This window comes from Macroventuria anomochaeta (assembly GCF_010093625.1).
Source record: "Macroventuria anomochaeta strain CBS 525.71 unplaced genomic scaffold BU25scaffold_34, whole genome shotgun sequence".
In the NCBI taxonomy this organism is placed as follows: domain Eukaryota; kingdom Fungi; phylum Ascomycota; class Dothideomycetes; order Pleosporales; family Didymellaceae; genus Macroventuria; species Macroventuria anomochaeta.
The window spans coordinates 308,315-324,746 of record NW_022985395.1 but is presented as its reverse complement, the minus strand read 5'-3'; the positions used below and the strand labels follow the sequence as shown (position 1 = coordinate 324,746).

The window sequence follows — 16,432 nt, the reverse complement described above, 5'->3', positions numbered from 1 at the left end:
CTGCAGCGACTCTGCGATGGATGGCGAACACTCCCGCTCTGACAGACACCCGACTCCCATCCCCGACCCGACCGCCGACCAGGACCGCGGCCTCGTTGAGGGCTTCCTATCGCGCCTGTTCCAAGACCGCTTCCTGACAAGCAGCCCCGCAGCCTCCGACGCCCCACCATCGCAGCCACTGTCAAACAATCTCGTGCCTTTCTTCCCAGCCGACAGCGTCTTCGCCTCGCGCCAACACTCCGTCCAGCAACCCTCCGACCAGCAACCCTCCGAAAGCGGCCCCGAAAGCCGCCCGTCCCGTCGGCGCAGTCTGCTCGCCGCGGCTCTATCAATGCAACGCACCCACCATGTCGTGTTTTGCGTCGAAGACACCGTCGGCCTGAAGGACGACAAATACAGCGTAGGCGTTGTAGACCGCTCCTTCACAGACGTCGACACCCACGAGCCCCGGCCACAGCGCGACTATGGCGAGGACATCGAACGCCACGCCGACATCCCGCCGGCAGAGTTCCACAAGTTCATGAAGACCGGCATCCCACCACGAGGCACAGTGCTCGTATCGTGGCAGACGCAGCTGAAGACAGAGCTCATACCGGAGCCGCAGTTGCAGTTACTCGACCGGGCGCTGTACGTGGGCGATGTGGTCAAGAGGAGGGCGGAGGACCACATGAGTGGCACAGTCATCGGCACAAAGGCCGTCTGCACTCTCTTCCCAGCAACCCAGTTTCAAGGCGGGCAAATCACGCAAGCAACTACCGACGACCTCTCGATACGGAACGTGCCCGCCAACGAGCTGCTCAACGTCCACGACTATGTCGAGGGCGCCATCGTTGTCTACGGCGACTGGGTGGGGCGCATCGAGAACGTCTACGACGAAGTCGCTGTCAAGCTGTCGAACAACTCGGTCGTCGTCGTCGAAGACCCCGGAGAGCTGGAGCACGATGAGATCACAGTCGAGCGCCTTAGCGTAGGCGACACTGTACGCACGAAGAAGGGCAACCTGCGGCGAGGCCTCTGGAGGTACGGTGCTTTCGACCCGAACATCAAGCCTGAGGGCATGATCGTCGAGACAAGGCCTCTCGAGATCGACGTACAGTGGCTGGCAAGGAGCATCGGCGCCCAAGATACACAGTACGCAGCAGAGGAGCCGCCCGCAAACCTTGGCCGAGACGAGTTCGAGAGCCCGAGTTTCTGCCGATATGATGCCTCCGCTGGCGCCGCATCGACGCTTCCACTATCAGCCAACGGAGCAGATCGCACCTACCACGTCACAGACGTAGCGGTTGGCGACCGTGTACGCTTCAAGGACCTTGCAGGCGCGGCTGTCAAGTACGATGGGACCCACACACTACCGAACGGATATCCGCAGGGCAAGGTCACCCGACTATCTCGTACAGAAACACTCGGGTACGACATGAACGTCTTTCTCGTTATGCAAACACACACCCAGGTCACAGTGCAATGGCAAGACCTGACCATCACCGAAGACGTTAGCTCGTCGCTCATACCAGATCCGAATGTCGAGGACGACGATGAGGTGTGGCCAGCTGAGATCATTTGCAGCAAGGAAGACAGGAGCAGCGATTTGCCTGATCAAGTCGGCCAATGGATGAAGGAGCCCTCGAAAGTAGGCGTGGTCCAGGCAGTGAAGTCGCGAGACCGGATAGCAAGCGTCCGCTGGTTCAAGAACCACGACATCAAGTTCTTTGGCGCTGATCTACTGCGCCCTGCGACGACTGGCGAACTATCCGAGACCACCGAGGATGTCAGCCTCTACGACATATATTCGTCTCCAGCCTTGACACGGCGAAGGGGCGACTTCGTTCTCATCCATCCCTCTGGTGTACAAGGCCATATGCCACGTGTCAGCGGACCTGATTGGTTCGGTGAGGTCGTTGACCTCGGCCTTGATGGCAAAGTCACAGTCCGTCTCGGTGCTGCCAATCCCGTCATCGACATTAGCGTGGTGTACGAGAGCGTCACCTTGGCGTACAGCACTGACATGGACAACGAGTTTCTCAACATGCAAGAGCTGGACGGCGACTCGATCGAAGACTCGGAAGAAGACATGTCCGACTTTGACTCCGCTTCGTTCAACGAGATGTGGATTGAGTACGAAGGCATGGAGGGTGAGCCGCCCGTTGGGGACGAGGCAGACTGGTCAACAGAAGACGAGGAAGAGGCAGAAGAGGATGATGACGATGATACCTCAATGCCTGATCTCGAACCTGTGGATGGTGTGGACACTTCAAAGACAACACCAGACCCTGTCGCAAATTCAGAACCAACAAACTCGGGACTCGACGCAACAAACGGTGCAGCACCTGAGCTGCAGGACAACGCAGAGTCATCAACAGACGCACCGGCACCGTTCCTCATCCTCGACACCCCACCACCATCAAGTCACCACTACCTGCACAACACATCGGCCTCCTCAACAGCGTTCATGCGCCGCATCGCGAAGGAGCACAAGATCCTGCAAAGCTCTCTGCCACCGAACATCTTCGTCCGCACCTGGGAATCGCGCCTCGACCTTATTCGGGTCCTGATCATTGGCCCGAGCGACACGCCTTACGAGTATGCGCCCTTCGTCATCGACTTCCACCTCGGCTCCTCATATCCACAAGCACCGCCCGAGGCCTTCTTCCACAGCTGGACAAATGGCAACGGGCCTGTCAACCCCAACCTATACGAGGACGGCAAGATCTGTCTCAGCTTACTGGGCACATGGCACACAGATGAGCGAAACGAGAGCTGGAGCCCCGCGAAGAGCACGTTACTGCAAGCCCTTGTATCGATAATGGGGCTAGTGCTTGTCAAGGATCCATACTACAACGAAGCTGGCTATGACGTTCAGCGTGCGGCGCCCGAGACAAGACTCAGCTCTGCGCTGTACACAGAGCGCGCGTATTTCCGTGCAAGAGCTTTCATCAACCACGCACTCAGTAATGACATCGCGCCCTTTGCGCACGAGCTGCAGTACTTGTACCGGAGCGATGCGCCTGACGCACCCAAGCTTCTCGATAAAGCTATCGACGCAGCAAAGGACGTGGTCGAGCGCAGCACCAATTCCGGCGGAGAGGGCGAGCGTGACGGCCTGCGGACAATCAGTTTAGGCGCTGTTGTTATGCTAAAGAGGCAGGTTGAGAAGTTGGAGGCACTCAAGCAAGGCAATACACCTGCCTCGGTCGACGCATAGACGGTGTCCTGGCGATATATAGATTACTTCTTAGCGTTTGGCAGGATAGATACTCCTCTTTGGCTCCATCGCCAACGCGTACTGCGCGCGACAATAAAAGACCTTGTAATGCTAGGTGCCGGTCACCATTCGATTTGCCTGTGATGGGACTGACAGACTTACTGACTGGACGCTACTTTGGATGCTAGACTTGCCGAACGATTATAGACTAGATATGCCGTACAAGTAGGACCGCACTATAAGCCTGGACTCTTTGCTTCCCTAAATCAACATGCTCTCTCCTGTCGTCCTCTGGTTCCACGGTCCTAATTACCTTCTTCTCGACACCTCGTTGTGCGCCAACGCACTTCCGTAATCGACGTTCGATCATGCAAGCACTCTCCGCAGAGATCGTTGTTGTGATTCTCAGCGCGATTGATGACAACGTTTTCCTATACATGGTCTTTCGCCAGGTGTAGAGGTTCTTCCGCACCGAAATCGACTTTCTGTTCCTCCATACAAAACTCCAAGAGACCGTCATCATATGGCCAGTTTCCTACAACGCTGACCCCACAGGGGACAGTTTCCAACAATACGAGTGCGAGTTTACTCGGCTTTAGACTTTCACAATTGGGCATATTTTCGTGCGAGAATCACAAGCAACCCCATAACATGGCAACCCAATCATTTCTTGCTACCTCCTAACAACTTTCACGGCTTTTGTTTAATGGTGCAGATGCATATGCAGCAACTGGAAAGCCATCGAGTTCTTTCAGCACCCATCACTCGCATAGGTTGCGGTCTTAACAACATCAGCGGGAGCGACGTGCACCTCCCCGTTCGCTTTTGCACTCAGCTACCGAGGAGATCCGTAGACTGGAAAGCGCTCTTCATAAATGTTCACCAGCAGGAGCAGATAAATGCGAACCAGAAAGCTGCCCAAGGTATTACGGGTCCACGGATGCCGCGCATACCTGAGCACAGGAACCACCGCAAGGCTACCATGAGCGTCGCATACGAGCCGTACATACGAAGCGGACGGACGATGGGCTATCAGGAGTCAGAAGATGCTCAAATCCGCCTCGAGCTCTACCGCCGACGACATCCATCTCCGTATGCCGCTGACAAACTCCACGAACGCCGCGCCAAACGTCCTCGGTCCCTAGCCAGCTTGAAGCTGCGGATGAAAGCGGCTCCGTTACCCTGAACGTGCAGAGGAAGGTCTCAATTGGCTCGAAAGATATATCGGAGCCGTACGGTTGCAACAGTTCTTTAATGCACACGATATGCACAAAGCTGTCGACGCCTACGGAAAAGAGTGGTGGGTTTAGAAGGATGAAAAAAAAACACTATCTAAAATACAAAGATTTATCCTCCGAACTGAGGGCCAAACGGCATCTTCAGATATGGATCAGGACACATTTGGCGGTGAATGCGATCACGCTTGTTTATTCGCTTACCACGGAAGCTGTTCATCATATGACACTGATTGCCTGGAGCAACGGGTGCATGGAATGTCCAAGTTCTTCAAAAAAAAAAAAAAAAAAAAAAAAAAAAAAAAAAGAGACTGATTTTACTCCAGTAAGTATAGGTGGCCGCGTCAAGTTCGACTCATGATTTGAATATGACAGAATTAGAAGGTAGTGTAGAAAACCCCGAATTCCAATGGTATCACAAATATGATCAACAAAGTCACGTAGTAAACGAGAAACCGCATGGCTGAAGTGGGGAACATTATGCATTAACATGAAAGAGCTCTAATCTCATCCTCTAGTTAGGTCGATCGGCAAGTGAAAGGACTATGCGCGCTACCATTTGTGGTAAGCTTGATGATATCCGCAATCGTAGCATAGGATCCAGCTCCCAGCGTCACAATACCGATGATGAAGGCCAACAAGCACGCAGCGCTCGTCACCAGATTCTCCTTCGCGAACGGACTTCCAGTACGGAGCAGGCGGAACCACATCACCGCTGGAATCCAGAACGAGAAGCCCGAAACGAACAGCGCGGACGCAAGCGACAGCAGGTCGGAGAAAATGGGAATCGCTTCGGCGATGATCCACGCGATGATCGTGAAGATGACGACCAGCACGATCCACGACGCCCAGCCCGCGACGGTGTTGATGTACCGGAGCACCGAGTTCTTGAACATACGGCCGTGGATGTAGCGCAGTGCGACGGTGGTGTTGATCGAACCCGAGATGAAGATAACCGGCAGCGCGATTCCGAACGCGATCTTGGAGATCAGCGGGCCGGCGGAGAGAAGCGCAGGGGACTGCACGTCGCTGCCAATAAACGCGTAGCACAGAGCACCGGTGAGAGTGTAGATGCAGATCTGGATCGTGCCGGATGCCCAGATAGACTTCATGTAGTCTGTGGGCGTGTGCATCTCGTCCATAAAGGAGAACTGGCCGATGGCGAAACTGAATGCGAAGATGATGTTGGAGACGGCGACGAAGCCTTCGGAGAAGCTGAGGTTTTCTTTGGGCCAGGCGGACCAGTCGACAGAGGACATCCCGCCGGTCTTGTCGCCGGCCTGGATACCCGTGGCGATGATGGTGATGCCGATGGCGATCAGGATGGAGGCGAAGTCAATATAACCCAGAATGGCGACCTCGGAGAAGGAAGGTGGGATCGCGAGGATCAGAAGAATGATAGCGGAGACGGCGGAGAAGACGATGGAGCAGACGTGGCCGCCGTTGATGTTGATGAGCGCGATACTTCCGGTCAGAGCGTGCGAACCGACGACCATGACGAGTTCGAGGACGAGCGCGGCACCGAAGAGCTCGTAGCCGAAGCGGCCGAAGAGCAGACGTCCGGCATCAGCGTAAGATGCGATTTCCGGGTACTTGAGCTTGACCTGGCCGACAATGTAGCTGGTGAAGATGGCAATACAGCCGAGTGTGACTGTGAGGAAAACGCCAGGGAACATGCCGAGGGTCGCATATGCCTGAGGCAGGGAAAGAGCGCCAAGGGCGATAGCCTCAACGATAGTGACAACTGCGAGACGCTTCCAGCCCAGGCGGTGGAAGTGGGCGTCACCATCTTTGGCGATCTGCTTCGTTCGCTGGGAGTCCCAGACCTCGCCCTCGCCGAAGACGTTGTTGTCAGCCATGTCAGAGTTTTCGTAATTCTTTTCGTGCTTGGGGGATCCAGTGGTGATTTGGTCGGACATTGTCGTGGTCGGAGAGTGTCAGTGTGATGGACAACTGCAGGCCTGAAAAGTCCAAACAATATGGTCCTGAGATTGGCCGGTACCGGAAACTAGAGGACCGAGAGACTGCAGACAGGGTGACGAAACAAAGAACCTATCTCCCTCCGCATGATTACAGGTGCCCCATGGTACATATACATTTGAGCAGGTTCCCCCGCAACCTTACCGGAGTAATGGAATTGACATAACAGATTCCGTTATCTCTGCCCGTGGAGAACGAGCGCACAGGTCGGCATTTCGGGCGCGCGTTACAGAGTCTGAGCGCTACATGGTTGGCCTCACTTTGTGGTCACGATGATTTCGGTGTTGTAACGAGAAGTCTTCGAGAAGCATTAGGCCTGACTAGGCATGCAAACCCTTGTGATGCGTCGCGGCAGCTTTTCCACTCGCAGTATGGTAAGCGAGATTGCTAGACTGAAGATAGCATAGCGGACCCATGCCAACGGCTGTGCTACTCACTAGCGTGCTTGGAAGAAAAATCTTAGCAAATTCGTTCCCTTGAAGTGGATTTCGTTTGTCGTTGATTCTTTATTTAATTGCTTGCTTAACCTGTAGAAGCGTAAGCTTGGCCGTTCTTGGCCGCAGCTTTGCACTATTCACGTTAGAATTACGTACCTTTCTCCGAGATGCAACTTTCGATGCTGCCACACATGGAGTGGTTGGGTGGTTTGATTGAGGCGACTGATTGTTCGACCCTGCGTGATTGGATCCCGACGTTGACCGACGGAATCAGGTTCGGTCTGGAGCGGTTTACTGCGGTGGTAATTGTCGATGTGCCGCGTTTCGAACGCGTCTATCGGGACGTTTTGACAGAGCCAAGGCTGCATTGCAGGTTTGCTCAATCACAAGGTGTTAGCAGGGCGTGACATTGACAAGGCTGCTTCTGCAACGTGGGGACGAACAATGTTCCCAGCAACTTTAGCACTTCGCACCGCTGATCTAGCAGTTATGTCTTGGCCCATCGAGGAACCTTCTATATCTGTTCTCAAGAAACTATCATGTACCTAGGGGTATGGTTCGGGCTCCAAGAACGCCTGCTAGAGTACTACAAAAAAAGAGAATGGTCATCTAACCTCCGAAAGTAAGCTGCGAGTTCAACGCACAGAATTACTGGACATTTCATTGTCCAAGAGTGATCGAGGAGATACTCAAGCCCGCCATGTCCTGCAAAGCCTTCTGCATTTTCTTCTCCTCTTCCTCCTTCATCGCTTTTCTCACCATCTCTGTTTCCCTCAACATCTCCAAAGCCTCGTCTGGGTCCAGCCACATATCTTCCTTCTTCGTATTATTTGGGCACTTCTGCACCGGAGGAGCATCCCTTAAGAGCGCCTGAATGCGCGGCTCAGCGAAAGCGCTCTCTGCAGCCCGATCCGCATCAGCATCCAAATCCCCACTCGCAAAATGCTGCACAAGCAAATTAGTCTTCAACAAGTAATCAGCTTCGATGCGCTTGTCGTCAACCTCAATGGTCTTGCCGATGCGCTCCAGGTACATGACGTAGTGCATAGCCCATTGCGCACCAAGCTTCTGCCCTATTCCTCGGCTTCTCGTACTGCAGAATGTCCCAGAAGTTACCCATCCCTGATTCGCGATCGAACGCCTCCACGAGAGGAGTTCGCTCAAGCGTCTTGATGGCGAAGTTCATCACTGTTCTACCCTTCTTGCCCCAGTAGATGTAGTCGTATGACCCGGAGACCCAGATCGAGAGAAAAACGCTGCTTGTACTCGAAGTCGTTTTGCTTGGTGACTGACTCATGGAATGCGTTGATGAGTGCCACAACGAAAGGGTAAAGAGGATCGCCCTTGAAACTCTCCAGCATGCCGGTGACGGCGACAACATGCGCCATAACAATGTTGAAGCGGGGTATCCAGTGCAGAGAACAGAAGGGATGATGGAAATCCATCTGTCAATACCAAATCGCCGTGTTGACGTTCATGTTGCCTTCGCGCTTGCGCACTCGGAAGTCTTGCCTGACGAACTGTTCGAAGCTGTCGAAGGTAAACCACACTTGGTGTTGTTTGGGGATAGCGGCAACGTAGACATGGCAGCTTGGAAAGCGGAAAGCGGAAGCTGGATCAGGATATGTATGAAGTGTGCAGCAGAATAGACTTGACATAAACAGAACAGTAAAATTTGAGGACGCTTCTGAAGAATACCGTTGGATTACCGCCCTACATGTGGTTCTCCGGCGAAGTCTGCACGAGGAAGCCCCAGAATTTATTTTTACTAGGTGCAACTCGAGCAGTTTTCCTGGAAGATGCTTACATGGTAGAGTGCATGTTAGTGTTGTAAAGAGTTCACATTCGGCTGAGTCGATACTACTGAAACTTGAAGTTGTAATGGAGATGCATAAAGATTGTAAGCTGGATACAATTTCACATCGACCCTATCTCCTTGACCTCGCCAAGGCCCTCCCAGTTTTCAAGAACGCAACTTTCGACTTTGACTGCAGATAGGCTGAGGTGTTTCTGGAGAAAAGTTGGGATCGGTGGGAGTTGGAGGCGGAATGCGGATTCGCGGCGCCGACGCTGGCGGGTTCCTGTAAGTGAAGGTGAAGCGCAGATAAGGCAGGAGCCACGTTTTCACTCAACACCGAAGAATTTTGACCTATTCCTCGACTCATCTTCCCACTCAAAATCATGCGCAAAAATAACCCCAATACTCTCTTTCTCCAGCACCCTAATTCTCCCGATAGTCTCCTCAGCTTGTTCGCGATTGGCATGTATACAGCAAACATGACCCTCAGCGTCAGTCCATTCATCGGTTTCTTTTTCTCCAGTCAGAAATCGTCGATCATGGCATGCATCATCGTCTGGGTAGATCTGATGGTTATCTGAAGTTCATGCGAGTAGGTTGATGTGGCCAGACAGATGAGCAGGGGCATTCACGAGTAGAAGTGAACCGTCGTTGAAGAGGTCGATAGTTTGTGGGATAGAGCCGTGTGGGCGCCATGGGGCGTTGAAGTTCAATGTTCCTGGTGCTACGGCGGAATCTTGGTTCCTGAGACTGTCGCTAGATGGATCAGATAACTCGATACTCCGTTCTTCCGGTAATAGATCAGGTTCGAAGACAGAGTGACCCCCGCGAAACTTAGGAGATGTAGCAGCTAGCAGCGTGAGTGGCCCATGGCCGACAACGAAGGTTGAGAGTTGGAAGTCGCGCGGTTCGCCTACATGATCCCAATGTACCTACTGCTTATTAGTTGGCGGAAACAAGATGGGAAGCAAAAGCTGACATGCGAGTAGATGACGTAGTCGATATCATCTGGTGCTAAGCCACCTTTGGCAACGTTCTTTATAATATCTGGCTCCGTTATGATAGGTCGTCTGTTTTCAGTGTGCTTTTGGATTGGCAGTGGATATCGTCCAAGATCTCGTCTTAGGCTAAGATCGAGCAAGATGCGGGTTAATTTGTCCACGCCACTGTCTCTATGCTGAATGAGGGGGGCTAAACACCGAACTGTTCTACGCGCCTCGAGAGGCGAAGGTTTGACGAACTGAGGTTCTAGAAGAGTAAAGTGACCGCATGATAGAGCGTGTACGAAGACAGTAATTGAAGAGGTCCAAGAAGAGCTTTGAGCCAGGTTGAGGGAATTTTATGGTATCGAGCTTATGTAGACATCTATCTTGTTTAAAGAGACGCCATCCAGTGCGACATGGTATGTTCGAATGAAAGACAAAAGGACTAGGGAATAGCTCAGCAGATGCTGGCCCACATGTCCTGGATATAGGTGCGAAGAAGTGTCATCGATGATGAGTACGTCAACAAAGCACTCGAGAACGGGTCCTCAGAATTCTCACGAGCCGGTCAAGAGCTCGTGACCGAATGGTGTTGGGGACACGCATGGACATGACCAGGTCTCGACAAGAAGCAGCGCAGCTTGATCAACATCGGCATGCTGATGACTCTGAATCGCGCAGGTAAACTGGTGGTGCACATCCGGGGGCGCGAGAAACAGTGGATTGTCGGAGGTAGGAATCCGCGAAGCGATTATTAAAAAATAAAAAAGTCAAAAAAAACATGTTTCCGTCACGGGGAATCGAACCCCGGCCACATCGGCACTTCGCAAGTAGTGAGAGCGATGTATCCTAGCCACTAGACCATAACGGATAGGGTAGTGATTATGTAAGGTAGCTGGATTGAAAAGAATATATACTGAATCAAAGTGGGAGAGGAAGGAAACGCGAAGCAGGGAGCTTTGTGATGAGATCTTGGGCTGGGTCTGTGGTGAAGAATGGGGAGTGGTGTTTGTGTCAAGAAGCGAGTCGAGGTTGGAGGACAGGGCTAACGGAGGGATAGACGAGTCGAAGCGGGAGGCTGGAGGTACTCAGTGGTCGCTGAGAGGAGGGAGTGTCTAAAGTAGGAATCTGCAATTTGCGATTCCCATGTCCGTCATGGCAGTCTGGAGGTATTCGGTGTTCAGTAAGAGACAACGGAACTAGAACTTCAGTGAGACAGCATTGATGCATAGACTAAAGCGTGGAGGTAATCACAGAACTATGAACGGATTATGAGTATCATTTTCTTCTTCCCTTTTTGAGATCTATCTGGTTGATGTTTGGAGACCTCCCCATGCTATGCATCCAAGTGTTGAATATCGCTACAATATCATATCCCAACCCCATCCTGTAAACGCCATATGCTGAAGAACGTCAAGTTGTTGAAAACATCCTCTTCTACCACGTGACTACCTCCACGATCTCGTAGGACTCGTAAGGCTCCCAAGGACCTTGCTGCGCTTGGTCATCTAGAACATGCCGTCGATCTCACCAGTCTCGGTATCAACGTCAATGTTGAGGTACCCTGGAGCGGTAGGCAGACCAGGAATAGTCTGAATATCAGCAGCCAGCGCATACAAGTACCCAGCACCAGCGGCCATACGAACATCGCGAATCGGAACAGTGAAGCCCTCCGGCGCGCCCTTGAGTGCCGGATCGTGAGAAAGCGAGTACTGCGTCTTCGCCACGCAGATAGGCAAGTTACCCAGACCCTGCTTGGTGTACGTATCAACCTTCTTCTGCGCAAGCTCACTAAACTCAACAGCAGAGGCGCCGTACATCTTCTTCGCAATCTCCTCCATGCGCTCCTGCACGGTGTTGTCGAGATTGTACAGCAGCTTGAAGTCCTTAGGCTGCGCGGAGGCCTTGATGATACCCTCCGCGAGGTCCTTGGCGCCCTTTCCACCCTCGGCGAAATGGTTCGCGGGGATGGCATCTTCGGCGCCGGCGGCGAGGGACTCCTCGCGGATGACGTCGATTTCGGCCTGGGTGTCTGTGGCGAACTTGTTGATGGCGACGACGACGGGGACGCCGTAAGAGCGCGCATTCGCGATGTGCTTCTTCAGGTTGATGCAGCCCTTGCGCAGCATGTCGATGTCCTCGGTGCGGTAGCACTCCTGGAGCTGAGCGCCGGGCTTGATCTCAGGACCGCCGCCGTGGACCTTGAGGGCGCGGACGGTTGCGACGATGACGACGGTGTCCGGGACGAGGCCGGAGGAGCGGCACTTGATGTTGAAGAAGCGCTCGCCGCCCATGGTGAAGTCGAATCCAGCTTCTGTGACGACGAAACCGGTCCTCTCGTCGTGATTCTCGCCAGCTTCGGTACCGGCAAGCTTGAGTGCGAGCTTGTCGGCAAGGACGGATGACGCGCCGATAGAGATGTTGGCGAAGGGACCGGCGTGGACGAAGACAGGGGTTCCCTCCAGGGTCTGCATCATGTTGGGCTTGATGGCATCGCGGAGGAGGGCAGTTAGAGCACCACCAGCACCGATGTCGTCGCAGGTGACTGGTTCACCTCTGCGGGAACTGGCGACAACCATGCGGCCGAGACGCTCGCGAAGATCCGTAAGGTCGTTGCTGAGCGCGAGAATGGCCATACACTCACTGGCGACGGAGATGTCGAAGCCGGTCTCGCGGGTCTGACCCTTCTCGGTGGGTGCCTGGCCAATGGTGATGCCTCGCAGATGCCTGTCGTTGACATCCAAGACACGGCGCCATGTGATGGTCTCAGGGTCGATGTCCAGGCGGGCGAACTTGGTGATCTCCTCCTCGTTCAGGTCATCGGGGTTGGTCTTGTCAATGCCGAGCTTCTTCAGGCGACGGAACATGACAGGTGCGAACTCGCGTCCACCCTTCTTCGCAGGTACCAACCGCTTGTACAGGGCAGCGTCCTTCTGTGTATTCTCGTGGAAGATGCGGGTCTCGATTGCGGCAGCGAGCAGGTTGTTGGCGGCTGTAATGGCGTGGATGTCACCAGTCAAGTGGAGGTTGAATTCGTCCATGGGAATGACCTGGCTGTAACCACCACCGGCAGCTCCACCCTTGATACCGAATGTAGGTCCCATACTGGGCTGACGGACGTTGGCGAAGCATATCCTGCCAAGGTGTGCGCCCAATGCCTGTGCTACACCGATGGTGGTTGTGGACTTGCCCTCTCCAAGAGGAGTGGGGGTAATACCGGCAATGAGGACGTAGCGACCGTTCTTGCGGTGCTCAAGACGCTTCAGCAGAGACAAGTCGACCTTCGCTTTGGTGGCACCATATGGCTCCAGTTCGTGGGGCAGGATGCCGACCTCCTTGGCGATGGTTGTGATGTGCTTGGGGTGCTGCTTGCGTGAGATAGCAATGTCGGAGGGAATGGGGTCTTCAGGCTTAATGGGCAGCGGGGTGATCTTGCGCTTTGTCTGGCGGTCGAAGGTGGCATCGGCGGAATCCACGAGGTTCTGCAGCAGCATAGCAATGGTCATGGGACCAACACCTCCGGGGACGGGGGTGATTTGGGAGGCGACCTCGGCGGCAGACTCGTAGTCGACATCACCGACTAGGCGCTGGCCGCTCTTCTTGCTGGAGTCGGGGATGAAGTTGGTGCCCACATCGATGACAACGGCGCCGGGCTTGAGCCAGTCGCCCTTGACGAACTGCGCCTTGCCAATGGCAGCAACGACAATGTCGGCCTGGCGCACGATGTCGGGCAGGTTGGCGGTCTTGGAGTGGCAGACAGTGACGGTCGCGTCGGCGTTCTTCAGCAGGTAGCTAGCGGGGCTGCCCACGATGTCGCTGCGGCCGAGCACGACGGCGTTCTTGCCTGCAATTTGCACGCCGGCCTCCTCCAGCAGCACCATGACGCCCTTGGGCGTGCAGGGCGTGAACAGAGGCTTGCCGCCGCGCTTGGCCAGTTCGCCGATGCTTGCGGCGCCGAAGCCATCGACGTCCTTGTCGTCGGCGACGGCGCTGGTGATCTCGTACTCGGAGATGTGCTTGGGCAGCGGCAGCTGGACGAGGATGCCGTGGACGGCAGGGTCGTTGTTGTAGGCATGTACGCGGTGCAGCAGGTCACTCTCCGTCGTGTCTTCGGGCAGCTGGACGAGCTCGCAGTCGATGTTGGCCTCCTCGGCGGCCTTGAGCTTCATGCGCACATAGGTGGAGGAGTCTGAGCGGTCACCGACTGCACAGTGTCAGCACTCCTACTATCAACTGCCCTCCCAATGGACGTGATGCCTACCCTGCACGATCTTCAGACTCGGGCGGTACCGCGGGTTCACGCCCTGCTTCTCCTTGATGTACCCGCCGAGCCTCTCGCGGATGCTCTTCGCAATCGCCGTGCCGTCAATCTTGGTCGCCGTCATGATGCACCGCGTACTCGAGAAGTGCCTGACTGCGCGCACAATCGATGGGGTATAAAAGCGATGGCGGGGTGCAGCTACCTGTGAATTTTGTGATCGCGGGGTAGCTGTATGCGGCAATCCACGGGTTCTCAGCACAGCGCGTCCTGCGCCGCACATCGGATTCATCGTCCTTCCAAACCGGGCCAAGCCAGCGTATCTTTTTCCAAACTAGGCGGAGGGCTGCGAGATGTCGACAGATGCACTGCAAGATATTACCTGAAAGACATGACTCAAAAAATGTTGAAAAACGTCCCAGCTCGCTCTTTGTGCGGAACGAGTTCAGTGCGCTCCGACGCGAAAGTGCGAAACTTTGCCGCGCCGGCCTCGCATTACGTACTAACCCAGGGTAGGAGGCCCTGATATGGATTACACCTTGACAGCGATAGAGGGACGAGGGGTGGAGATGCGAAAGTAAGGAACCAGGGCTAACGGCTCGTTATCGTGCTCCAATTGACGTTCCTCCGACACCATGTCGTCGCCAGAATGAGATATCCAGAACGCCTTACTCCTCGTCCTCTTGTTGGCTAGACATGTCCATCAGGACGCCATACAGCACAAAGACCTCTTGTGCGGAGGTCTTCAGGTGCTCCTTGTGCTCTGGGTGGCAGTACCTCGCAAACTTGTCTGGGTGCCACACGTTCCTCTCTTCTTTGAGCCACTCATAAGAATAACACCCAGAACCCTCCAGCAGCGTCTGCAGGTCGTGAATGCAGATGCCCGGCTTGGAGCCGCCCTTCAGTGGCTCGCATGCGGCGTTGGAGCAGACACTCATGTACTCGCAGAGCGGTGGAAACTCACGCAGCTGGCCGGGGATGAGCAGCTTGCGCATGTCATCCTGGAACAGGGTATAGTTGTGTCGCGGGTCTTTGTGCACCTTGCTCCCACAGAACTCGAGCCAAGTGCCATGCACCCAGCCCTTGGTCCCTCCTCGCCCTTCCACGATATGCCAATCTCGTCCCATATGGTCCCACACCTTGACCTTCTGCCCCTCCTTCAGCTCCAGCTCCCATGACTCTCCTGGGTGTGGACGCCCGTTTCGCTTGCTGATGGCCCACCGAAAGAGCTTGGGCTTCTCAGGCTTTCGCTCGATATGCTGAAGGCGTGTCTCTTGAACTTCCGGTGCAGCCTTAGGGGTCTCCAATGCGTGCGCGGCGTCTTGGTAGAAGTTGATGACGAATGGCGCTTCTTGTGCGTCGTGTTGCTTCTTGATGAAAGCGAATGTCTCTCCAACGGGAGCATGTGGGTCCAGAGCGACGAGCTGAGCTGTGTTAGTCTATACTGATGACATGTCAGTCCTAAACACTCACCACCAGTTCAGATAGCTCCTCGAGACTCGGTGTCGCGTTCTTCCTTGACCAGAGCTTGATCCAAGCCTCGCGTGTAGTAATTGCCTCAAAATGCCAGAAGTAGCCTTCTTGGCCCTCAACGTAGTACGATCCGGCACCGTGCCATGTGATTCGGTTCAATGTACCCTTCAGGGATCCTCTGGTAACGGTGGTTGATCTCATGTGCGCCGAGCTCAATTGACACAGCTCCGCTTCGAGTGCTCTTGGGATCCCATAACTTGCCCATGATGTCTTGGCCCATGCGACGAAAGAGTCGTTATTGCCAAGCTGTACACGTAGAGTTGAGCATAGGTCGGGTACTTGGCTGATCCTGTCGATGAATTGGCGTAGTGCTGCTGGTATGCCCGTGCCGGCACGGAACGTGGAGGTGCCATCATCCATCTCGTATGCAAAGAACCAAGAGTCGGGGCGAGATCCGTATGACGCCCATGTGACTTTTCTGACAGGCATGGCCGAGATGTGGCCCAGAACCGTCATTGGTAGCTGGGTACTACTTGCGATCAGCATCCCTCACGAGATCAAACAGCATGACTTACGCGGAGTAGCCGTTGGGGGTAGCGAAGAATTGTCTGTCGTTGGGACCGAAGGATATGATGTATTCGTCAGTACTGAGCTTCTCGAGACGGCCAAGTGCGGTCGAAACTATCACTGCATCTGGTGTATCAAGGTTAGCCATGATGTCGCACTGTGCTACGACTGCTACTGCTGCTATTGCTGAAACCTATAACCTGTGGCCAGTAGCTGTGGTCAGTAAGGTTAGCTTGGTGGTGGAGGGTTCAAGGTGTGGCGTTGAAAGCGCGTGGAACATGCAAAAGGCAAGACCGTTTGCGTCAAGGCGAGCGTCACCAAGTATTCATCCCAACGGTGCTTCACCTCGAGACCCAAACAGACTGCTTGTGGGCGAAAAATGTAGAGACGGAATGCGTTTGAGGAGCACAGTCTCATCTGCGGATGTGCGAGCCAGTGCTTCGCTCCGCGATCTGTGATGTTTGCTAGGAGGTGGTATGAGGAAGGCACGTCGACCAGGTCC

At 54.4% G+C, this 16,432-nt stretch overlaps 7 protein-coding genes and 1 non-coding gene across 8 annotated transcripts; 2 read left to right on the top strand and 6 right to left on the bottom strand.

Annotated features, from left to right (window-relative positions):
- Positions 1 to 24: 24 nt before the first annotated feature.
- BU25DRAFT_375184 (uncharacterized protein) lies at positions 25 to 3,291 on the top strand. The gene has a single exon (XM_033704084.1). The coding sequence runs from the start codon at positions 332 to 334 to the stop codon at positions 3,197 to 3,199; it is 2,868 nt and encodes a 955-aa protein (XP_033558084.1). The 5' UTR covers positions 25 to 331; the 3' UTR covers positions 3,200 to 3,291.
- A 522-nt stretch (positions 3,292 to 3,813) lies between these two features.
- Positions 3,814 to 4,484, top strand: BU25DRAFT_170256 (uncharacterized protein). Its single transcript, XM_033700816.1, has one exon. It carries the CDS (start codon positions 3,906 to 3,908, stop codon positions 4,383 to 4,385), a length of 480 nt encoding a protein of 159 aa, XP_033558083.1. The 5' UTR covers positions 3,814 to 3,905; the 3' UTR covers positions 4,386 to 4,484.
- A 420-nt stretch (positions 4,485 to 4,904) lies between these two features.
- BU25DRAFT_414055 (putative amino acid transporter) lies at positions 4,905 to 6,625 on the bottom strand. Its single transcript, XM_033707189.1, has one exon. The coding sequence runs from the start codon at positions 6,351 to 6,353 to the stop codon at positions 4,953 to 4,955; it is 1,401 nt and encodes a 466-aa protein (XP_033558082.1). The 5' UTR covers positions 6,354 to 6,625; the 3' UTR covers positions 4,905 to 4,952.
- Positions 6,626 to 7,347: 722 nt separating this feature from the next.
- Positions 7,348 to 8,239, bottom strand: BU25DRAFT_494050 (uncharacterized protein; the record flags this gene model as incomplete). Its single annotated transcript, XM_033711753.1, has 2 exons — positions 7,348 to 7,944; positions 8,049 to 8,239. 2 exons carry the CDS (start codon positions 8,237 to 8,239, stop codon positions 7,512 to 7,514), a joined length of 624 nt encoding a protein of 207 aa, XP_033558081.1. The 3' UTR covers positions 7,348 to 7,511.
- A 736-nt stretch (positions 8,240 to 8,975) lies between these two features.
- BU25DRAFT_442352 (uncharacterized protein) lies at positions 8,976 to 10,381 on the bottom strand (the record flags this gene model as incomplete). The annotated part of the gene is made up of 5 exons (XM_033709292.1): positions 10,194 to 10,381; positions 10,109 to 10,113; positions 9,629 to 9,965; positions 9,296 to 9,581; positions 8,976 to 9,226 (listed from the first exon to the last, which is right to left on the bottom strand). The coding sequence occupies exons 1-5, from the start codon at positions 10,242 to 10,244 to the stop codon at positions 8,976 to 8,978; spliced, it is 930 nt and encodes a 309-aa protein (XP_033558080.1). The 5' UTR covers positions 10,245 to 10,381.
- A 36-nt stretch (positions 10,382 to 10,417) lies between these two features.
- On the bottom strand, positions 10,418 to 10,503 carry BU25DRAFT_t115. Its single transcript has one exon. It is a non-coding gene; the product is annotated as a tRNA-Glu (tRNA).
- Positions 10,504 to 10,895: 392 nt separating this feature from the next.
- Positions 10,896 to 14,271, bottom strand: BU25DRAFT_414053 (FTHFS-domain-containing protein). Its single transcript, XM_033707188.1, has 2 exons — positions 13,894 to 14,271; positions 10,896 to 13,836 (listed from the first exon to the last, which is right to left on the bottom strand). Exons 1-2 carry the CDS (start codon positions 14,015 to 14,017, stop codon positions 11,141 to 11,143), a joined length of 2,820 nt encoding a protein of 939 aa, XP_033558079.1. The 5' UTR covers positions 14,018 to 14,271; the 3' UTR covers positions 10,896 to 11,140.
- A 287-nt stretch (positions 14,272 to 14,558) lies between these two features.
- BU25DRAFT_349118 (uncharacterized protein) lies at positions 14,559 to 16,078 on the bottom strand (the record flags this gene model as incomplete). The annotated part of the gene is made up of 3 exons (XM_033703233.1): positions 14,559 to 15,314; positions 15,364 to 15,892; positions 15,939 to 16,078. The coding sequence occupies 3 exons, from the start codon at positions 16,076 to 16,078 to the stop codon at positions 14,559 to 14,561; spliced, it is 1,425 nt and encodes a 474-aa protein (XP_033558078.1).
- Positions 16,079 to 16,432: the final 354 nt, after the last annotated feature.